The following is a 10261-nucleotide window of genomic DNA, read 5'->3' on the forward strand; positions in this document are numbered from 1 at the left end:
ATAGGGAGAGGAATTACCAGTAGAAAGAGGGAGGTGCTCATGCCGCTCTACAGAGCACTAGTGAGACCTCATTTGGAGTATTGTGCTCAGTACTGGAGACCATATCTCCAGAAGGATATTGATACTTTGGAGAAAGCTCAGAGAAGAGCTACTAAACTAGTACATGGATTGCAGGATAAAACTTACCAGGAAAGATTAAAGGACCTTAATATGTACAGCTTGGAAGAAAGACGAGAGAGAGGGGATATGATAGAAACTTTTAAATACATAAATGGAATCAACAAGGTAAAAGAGGAGAGAATATTTAAAAGAAGAAAAACTGCTACAAGAGGACATAGTTTAAAATTAGAGGGGCAAAGGTTTAAAAGTAATATCAGGAAGTATTACTTTACTGAGAGAGTAGTGGATGTATGGAATAGCCTTCCTGCAGAAGTGGTAGCTGCAAATACAGTGAAGGAGTTTAAGCATGCATGGGATAGGCATAAGGCCATCCTTCATATAAGATAGGGCCAGGGGCTATCCATAGTATTCAGTATATTGGGCAGACTAGATGGGCCAAATGGTTCTTATCTGCCGACACATTCTATGTTTCTAACTCTGTCTGTGCTTGGTATCGCAGCTCAGCCCCATTCACCTCTATGGGGTTGAGCTGCCCCTATGCCATGAATATGACCAATGAATATGACTTCACTCAGCCTAGGGAAAGCTAAGAGAAGACTGTGGTGCTACTGCAAGCGACACTGCCTTCTCGAACAGCTAATCCGGGGGAGTCCCAGGTGTTGAACCCCCACCGATCAGGTACTATCCAGAAGATAGGTTATCAGTATATATGTTTTAGAAAAACGCTTTAATGTAATCTATGTGAATAGGGAGTACATGGCTTCTGAATTTTCGGGGACAGTGATCTAGGGTGAAGAGTTATCTTATATTCTTATGTGTCTAAGGTGGTTCAGTTGGGCCTGTCCCTAAGAACTTTCATGCATGCCCATGCAAAATACATGACCAGGTAGTGCCTATTCACTCAGAAAAAAAAAACGTATCAACTTCTCTGGCAGTTCTCATTTGTCAGGCCCTGTTGGACACCCTAAACCCTGGTTGCTTGTTGATTGACATGTTTCACAGTACATTGTACTGTATGCTTGTATTTGACAAGGTGCTTTAGGAGTTAACACATAATGTTTCTGGAGGTTTTGGTTGGTGAAGAGATTAATGGGGGTGGTCTTGGGCTGAAAAGCATATATTTAACGGTAATCATTTTTAATAAGTCTAATTCCAATGTTTTTTATAAGGGTCAGAATAAAAAATTTCTGCTAGTTTTCTGACAAATTCAACTATACAGTTTTTCTTTAGACAACTATTGCGTTAATGAGATAAAATTCTAGCTACTTGCAATTGCCACTAGCTCCATGCATTGCAGTTTCTAGAGCACCAATTAAACTTGATAAAAAATCTTTATGCATCTCTATAGTGTGAGCAGAAGGATTTTTTATTTTATTTTACTAGCTTCTACTGAACGCATCAGGGGGTTGTCCTTGGACTTGGAATCCTTATAAAAGTGTGCACCTCATTGGATTCAGTTGCAGCAATATCTATATTTTCAGATTTTAGGTACAGTTAGTATTTAGCCTGACAAAGAACACTTTGTTTTATATTTAATAACCTATTTCTTGTCGAAGCCCATTTCTTCTCTTCTGGACAAACATCATTCTGTATATGAATCATAAGGTCTAAAATAAAAGCAAATTAACACTTTTTGCTATATAGAACCTTGATAATTACATAGCAGTATATGCTTTTGTATATGTATTATTGATTTATTTATACCTAAAAATGATGTTTTGGTTTTATCATGGGCATTTCTCTCATAATACTGCATTAGTGTAGGATTAGTTTATTAATAGAAGGGTTTCTCCATCTTATTAATGATTCTTAATTACCATGACTGAGAAAAGATTTATAGTGTAACTGACAGCATTTCATTTTCTCATGATTGTTTCTTAATTTTATAAGTGCAAAAGACTAGTCCCATGTGCCTCATTACATTCTCTCTGCACAGTAAATTCTCAGTCGAAGTCTGAACACTTTCAATTTTAATTAGTAGGAAAAATATAACTCCTTAAAGGTACAATATATCAGATGATTATTTACAGTGATGTGACCGATAATTGTATTGCTTTGTCTGGAACTATGCAGATAGATATAAAAAAAAATTCTCTCCCGGGGAGGGGAATTTGCACAAATTACTACAAAGTTGAAATGTAATATTAAAATAACTTAATAGAGAACTTGGAGACAAAAATGTGAGTTTGCTTCCCTCTTATTCACACTATTTTGCAATCATATAACTTTTATCTGCCATTTTAAGATTTTCCCTTTGTGATGTGTAATTTTTTTACTGGAATAGTGGGTAGAGACTAGCTGCTTGTCTACCTAGAAAGACGACATGGAGAAAAAGGAGACCCTGTTACCTTTCAGTAGTACACTCAGAAATAAAAACAGTAAAGGAGGACATTAGACATCTGAGGTACAGTAAGCAGTTTTAATGTAAATGCAGCAGTAAACTAAATCACTTAGTAAACTAAATCCCTTGTAAAGAAGCTGTAGACTCTTAGTCACTATGTCTCCAACTGCCTCTCCTCTCTCCATACACGTCTATGTTATCCTTCAGTGAGCAGTCAGTCTATCTTAACTGAAGATGACTCTGAGCAGAGAATTGAGAGTTCGTGAAAAAAAGTTTCTACATTCACTTGTATATTGTGTGTGTATATATATATATATATATATATATATATTTGATTTCTACTACAGACCTTGGTTTCTGGGCATTATAACACTTTGTCCAGAAGATAATTAGCAACTGACACATATTAAAGGGGGGGTGTCCAGGCATTAATAGTCATCAATAGTAAAAACAATCTCCATACACTTCTATGTAATCTGATCGTTCAATGAGCAGGCAGCCCATCTTCACGGAAGATGACTCTGAGCAGTGAATGAGAGTTAGTTAAAAAGAAGAGAAAGAAGTTAAAGTATATATTACAATGTTTATTACAGTTGCTTGTATATCGTGTGTGCATATATATTTATTTGATCTCTACTATAGACCTTTGTCCAGTTTCTGGGTATTGTGACACTTTCTCCAGAAAATAATTAGCAACTGACATATATTAAATGGGTTGTCCAGGCTTTCGCTGTTGATCACCTATCCTCAGGATAGGTCAATATTAGATCGGCGGGGGTCCGACACTAGGTCTTTGTCATAGACAGCAGCAGCAAACAGGAAGAGAGAAGGGAGACCGCTTGTTCGCACTCGCATGCAGTCCCCTCATACAGCTAATCATGGGGGTGCTGGGTGTTGGACTCCTGCCGATCTAATATTGATAGTAAAAGCCCAGGTAACCCCTTTAAACACGAACAATGCAATGTACATCCTACCAGTTTTGCCTCACTATTAAAAGGCTTTAATGGGACAAAAAACAGTGGCAGCATGACTGAATAGAAATGTTTGAATAAGCCAAAAATCACCATTCAACTTGATTATTAAATAATTTTGCCAAGAAACAGCTGTTCTACCTACAAAACATTTAGACTTTGGAATCTTTAGATGCATCATTTTGCAGGTGAAACAGTTGTTTTTCAGTGAATCTTGTTACCAATTACCAATATTTTTCAGTTCATGTAGATACCCATTCAAAAACAGTGCATATAAAATTCTGATTGTTACTTATTTCTTTTAGGTAGTCGACCAAATTGACACTTTAACTTCAGATCTGCAGCTGGAAGATGAGATGACAGACAGCTCAAAAACTGACACTTTGAACAGCAGTTCGAGCAGTACAACAGCTTCCAGCTTAGACAAGGTTAAAGTTCGAGCCAATGCACCCTTAATAAGTCCACCTACACATCCATCAGCTGTGCTGACAGTACTTCGGAAGCCCAATCCACCACCACCTCCTCCACGGTTGACACCCGTGAAGTTTGAAGAAACACAAAGGTTAATAAACTCAGCCAACAGTGGAAAAAATAATGGAGTATTGCTTCGAAATGGTGGTTTGCCTGGGGGACCTGTCAAACTTCCTAATGGCGACAGATGTACAATTCATAACATCAAAATGGATAAAACAACAGGACAGCTTATGACACACAGACCAGAAAAGGATCATTCTTCAACAAGAGAACGTGTACGCTTTAGTGAAAACGTCCTATATCATGGTTACTGTCCAGACTGTGATGTTCGATCGGAAATAAAAAACAGAGATGTACATCACCATGGAGATTCTATCCACCTGGCAGAAAAATTCCCACATCATTGTCCTTTATCACCTCCACAAACACCATCATTTTCTGTTGAGAATGGTGGTGTAGGAATCGTCAATAGTGGTTGTCTCCCTCCATTAAAACCTGGAAATCCACCTCCTCCAACAAAACCTCAAAAAACTATATTGAGGAAATCAACCACTACAACTGTGTGATATTATTTTTTACATTTAGAGTTTTATTATAATAAATCTTAAATATTTGATAATGAGCACTTTAAAGCAATAAAAGACCAGATGTAACCCTACTGTCTCCAGAAGTGTCAAATCAATCACTTGGTAAGTGTCCTTTAAAAGATATTCTTTATGACATCTGTATTGCAGATTAGGATCATAAATCTACAGGTATTGTTCTTTGATGACTACGCAAATATAACATTAGACATTGTATTGAAACTTTATACTAACAAATATGACCAAAAAGCTTTAAATGGAATCTGTGATTACGTTTATGCTGCCCTATCTCTTACTGGTGGACTTGAAGTGGGTTTTATGACATTATCAATTGCAGTTTTTCCCCACCTTCTCACTGCTGATTGACATCATTCTTTCTATATATTATGCATAGGAAGAAAGCAGATTGGAGGGAGCCAGCATCTCATAAATATCAAGCGCTCCATAGCGTGTGCACATTATTGAGAGGATGCCAGCACTGTATGGTTACGATGAATTTATGATTACTACATCGAGTTAACCAACACCGAGTATGCTGCCAACAGATATAAACCTGGGGACAGATTCTCTTTAAATAAGTACACTTCTTATTACCATACAAAATTCAGGTATTCAGTATTGTCTGTTAGTATGGCTTTGAAATTGTCACAACAGAACATCCTTTAAATAAACTCACAATATCAGATTATTGCTTTTTTTCATTATAAACAATCACTGAGCACGAAACATGATTTGTCTTTTATAGACATGTGACCACTAAGATTCACAAAGTAAAAGTTACAGTACATAACATATTTCATATGATTTACAATAAATAACTTTCAGACTTCATTCCTCAGCTATACTCCACATTAAATGGTTTAGGCTACTTTCACACTCGCCTTAGGTGCGGATCCGTCTGGTATCTGCACAGACGGATCCGCACCTATAATGCAAACGATTGTATCCGTTCAGAACTGATCCTTTTGCATTATGAAGAACAAAGTCAAAACGGATCCGTCCTGACCTACATTGAAAGTCAATGGGGGATGGATCCGTTTCCAATTGCACCATATTGTGTCAGTGAAAACGGATCTGCTCCCATTGACTTACATTGTAAGCCAGTACGGATCCGTTTGGCTCCGGATCGCCAGTTGAAAACCAAAACGCTGCAAGCAGCGTTTTGGTGTCCGCATCGAGAGCGGAATGGAGGCGGAACGGATCCAAACTGATGCATTCTGAACGGATCCTTATCCTTTCAGAATGAATTGGGGCTGAACTGATCCGTTTTGAACCGTTTGTGAGATCCCTGAAACGGATCTCACAAACGGAATTCAAAACGCCAGTGTGAAAGTAGCCTTATGATGGTGAGTCCTTTACAGATGCCCTATTAGGGTGTATGACAAAGTGGGCTGCTTGTGACCTCCTGTTTTAGCCAGTGCAACAGATGAAGTGTGTCTCTAGCTCTGGCAGACACAGTCCATCAATCAGTGATCACATAGTCATTTATAGTAAATGTATAGCCAATTGTTGGGATAGATACAGTTAAGATAACCAATTTTAAGATTCATATTACATTCCAGTTAGATTCATGTTATATATATTAGTGTTGCTTGGGGTCATGATTAGAGATAAGAGAACTTCCTGAAATTCAATTTGGGTTCAGTTCTAACAAATTGTTTGGCAGACAAATAAATTCTACCCAAATCAAAAGTGTTCCAATTGATATAAAAAGTTACAGCTGAAACTCTGGGGTCTCCTAGTACTATATTCTGTGGGTAAAATTAAAAGTGGGACCCCAACACCCCAAACAGTACAATCACATTTGGTCAGTTTAGAATGCAGTATGCAGAGAGCTGCAAGTGCTTTCAGGAGCATTTTTAGGGTCTGGAAATTCCTGAGGTGTATGTCTTGTCATACATACAAAACATTTCAAATTTATCTTTATCAAATAATATGGCTATACCAGAACCAAATACTACCATCAAGCAGTGAATAAATATTACCTCCAATGATACCCCACACACTCTAATATTTAGTTGGACTGCCTTTAGCTTTGATTACGGCACGCATTCTCTGTGGCATTGTTTCAATAAGCTTCTGCAATGTCACAAGATTTATTTCCATCAAGTGTTGCATTAATTTTTCACCAAGATCTTGCATTGAATAGCGATTAGAATATTCAACACTATTTGCGAATATATAGCACTATATTCAAAATATTCATGAATTTTCGAAGTGGCGATATTCGCGATTAAATATATATATTTTTTTTATTTATTTTTTTAACTCCTGCAGAAATATCCTATCCTTGTCCAAAAAACTGACAAGAATAGAACATATTCTATTTTTTTTGCGGGTCTGCGGAATGAATTTAATGATGTGGACAACATATGGGGGTGCTGTCTGCATATTTTGCGGCCCCTTTGAGATGAATGGGTCCCCATCCGGTCCACAAAAAAGGCGGATTGGATGCGGACCAAAACTACGACCGTGTGCATGAGCCCTAATAGTGATATTCTCAGCTTTCACACACAGAAATAGTGTCATGTTCAGGCCCCATTGAGTAATAGTGCTCCTCCTTGTGTCCATCTTTCTACTCTTAGAAAGTATCCCCTTTGTGCTGCCTAGAAATAATAAAGGTTGGGCATTGTATTGTGTGGGAACACAAAGGAGTATTTTATTAGTGTTTTAGGGCAGAGGGGCTATTATATAGAGAATGGCAGGCAGGAAGCCATAGTCAATCAATCAGCAAATACCTACATATAATAATAGACACAGGTTGTTAAAATTATCCATTGTCAATTGCCATTGTGATTGTATCTCTCCTCAGCTGCAGTATCGACTGGGATAACCTGCTCTGCTGTGTGTGTTTGTACCTGGTTGACTAATTAGTAATGAGTCTGCTATATACCCTGTGTTCCTGTTCCACCTCTTTTTCTGTGCTGTGGAAATCTTGTTTGTCTCCATAGAGCCTGCCAGGTCCTCTAGCTTGCTATAATCAGTCTGTGTGTGTGGCAGTTTCTGCTCTGTTGCCCATGTTCTGTTTGTCTGTCTGTGCAGTAAGCCGGATTGGGACTGATGCACACTGGCGCAATATTAATAGTTTTTGTTCGTGACGCCAATTGCAATGTGCACAGGTTATAGTCGCAGGGCCCTTTAAGATGTTATAACTCACGTACCAGGTGAGGAATGCCAGAGTGGGGATAATGTCTCTATGTAGTGGTAGGTATAGTGTCAACGGTGTCTCCTACCTTGGTACGGCTGGACTCCTGGATGCTGGCTCACTCGCAATAAATTGAGTGTTGCTAGTAGGAGTAACTGAGGAACTTTAAAAATAAGGAATGAGATCCAGACTGGTGATATAATCCAACTTGTCTTTACTTAATGGCAGCATAATCCATACGAGTACAGCAATAGTCTTGGGTCCCAGCAGGTATTGGCAATATGTGGCAGGAATCAATATATATTCTGCTTATTATCATATGCCTAGTAAATCTGGCAGGTATCTATCTTCTGCTCTGTCTGTCTGCTTGGTGTGGGCATGACTAGCTGAGGAGGAATTTGGCTTCTCCTGGTCTCTGGATAAGTTACTCACAGGACTGCTCGCAGGGAATGGTCCTTCCTGGAGTTCTGTAGCTCTGGAGGTGCTGCTTGCTGGTCCACAGTTGAGGCTGAAGGGCTCAGACTGGGAAGAGGGATCTTTGGCCTCAGCCGAGGCTGGATCAGAGGTTGGGATCCCTGTAACTGGGAGCTCCTACTAACGCAGCCTACCCCTAGCAGGGGTGGCTGGTACACTAACTATAACTTTCCTTCCTCCCCATGAGACAGCACATGGGCCAGCCCACTTCTGCTCAAAGAGGGAGGGAGCTAGACTGGAATGAACCATTCCAGTCTAGCAATACTAAACTGGATAAGGTCCTGCTAAACATATTGCTGCCACTTGCTGGTGCACATGGAAATTACAGCAAAATACATAAAACAGGCCTAGAAAATGCACATAATTGAGAATGCAGTGTTAGATTACACAAGATGACAATAAATGTACACCTAACATGTTGTAGCGGGGAGAAAGAGTTTAGTGACATACTCCGGGATGTTACATTTGCGTGCTGGCTTCTTTCGATATGCCTGGGCTCCTGAAGTCTGTATCCCTGGGTTTCTGAAGTCCCAGAGATGTGGGATCTATCACATTGTACTAAGACCATTCCCACCAGGATCTGAAAGACAGAGGGGGCCCATACGCTTTAGACTTTACTGAAGCATTACACCAGCATAGTTCTCACTCTTTCCACCCACTCAGAGCAGTCAGTCATGTGCTTGTCTTCTGCTTGCACCCTATGGCAAGTAGCTATGAGTAAAAAGCTTTTTAATTGATTGAAATTTCTGAGATCAGTATTACTCCTCTCTCCCTCTTCAGGTCAATAGCATCATGTGTAGAAATATGTACAAGGCTAATTTTTAAGTGCAAACTGCAAGGGCATTATTGTCACCTCTCATAGTGGGCCCCTTCAGAGTCAGGGGCCCTGGTCGATTGCCCAGTTTGTCCTGCTTAAGGCCGACTCTTAGCGTATCCAACTTCTTTCAAGCTCTTAACGCCAGGACAGTATTAACAATGTCAAAGTGAAATTGACATATATAGCTATGGGTAAATGCATGGTAGCCAGAGGTAACAAGCACTGCACTGTCACATTTCTTTTCATTAAAACATGGTCCGAAAATTATGCCTTTTTGGTGGCAGATGCCTTCTGCTCAGTCTTCTGTCCTCTAAAATAGTGGCTGCCATTTTAGAAAATTCATCCAAATCTTAAAAGATTCAGATTTATCTGGAATACAAATTTTTTGGGAAATTTGAGATAAAATTGATTTGTTTAGAATCAAATCGCTTACCTCTATTTATGATGCAACTATATTGTAGGATAAAGGCAAGATACAATGAATATTGCCAGACAAATGATAGAGATACAGTAGGTCGTAAAATATACTTTATCTTGAGGATCCTCCAGTGAGCTCCTAATTTTTCTGCTTATCTTTGTGAATATTATAACTATTAGTCACTTTCTGTGTTTTTTTTAGGTTTAGTGGTTTTTTAAAATTGTCTGTTATGGCGTTCGTGCTATAAACCTAAAAGGCTTGCTTTTCATTTGTTTGTTACCTTTTGATATTCACTTACCTTTTAGAGAGCATATTGTACCGGAACCTACCTGCATGGATCCAGGAGAGTACTACATATGGCTACATGGACGCTATACTGAATACAACTGTATGGTGAGCAAACATGTTATAACACATTTTTATAATTCAATGAAATATTGGGGTGATTCGATGTGTGAAAGCAGAAATTTGATAGGTGTGCACCGTATATTATTCACTATGTAGTATAAGATAGCAGGGGCGTATATAAAAATCATTCATAGCCAAGGCAAGAATCTGAATTGGGACCCCATGCCCGATTGAGCCAGATTCGGCACTACAGTGAGTTTTGTTATGCACCTATGACAGAGCAGAACAGCGAACGTCACTAGCACAGATGTGAACAAAGCCCAATATACTGTACACCTCAGCTGTTGCAGAACATCATAATAGTGATAAGAGAACTACAAGTCTTATCATGACCAGTTTAGGCCTGTTTCACACTGCCAGCAGTAGTTCCAGCAAACTGTTTTGGCAGGGACATCCTAAAACATTTTATGTGAAAATTGCTTAATGTAGCTTAATGTACAATAATGTGCCTAAGCCTCAATAAATTGCCTTGAAACTTTGCACAACCTAAGATCTCAGCTTCCCAAACG

The 10261-nt window shown here is 39.0% G+C and overlaps 1 protein-coding gene across 1 annotated transcript in view; it reads left to right on the forward strand.

Annotated features, from left to right (window-relative positions):
* The window catches only part of PRR16 (proline rich 16), a 322085-nt gene extending 312422 nt beyond the window's left edge, over positions 1–9663 (forward strand). The window contains exons 2-3 of the mRNA XM_040420205.1: positions 3738–4595; positions 9650–9663. Coding sequence (XP_040276139.1) covers positions 3738–4472 — 735 coding nt within the window. The 3' untranslated portion in view covers positions 4473–4595; positions 9650–9663. The remainder of the gene's footprint in view (positions 1–3737; positions 4596–9649) is intronic.
* The last annotated feature ends 598 nt before the right edge of the window (positions 9664–10261 follow it).

This window comes from Bufo bufo, chromosome 2 (genome assembly GCF_905171765.1).
Source record: "Bufo bufo chromosome 2, aBufBuf1.1, whole genome shotgun sequence".
Taxonomy (NCBI): Eukaryota; Metazoa; Chordata; class Amphibia; order Anura; family Bufonidae; genus Bufo; species Bufo bufo.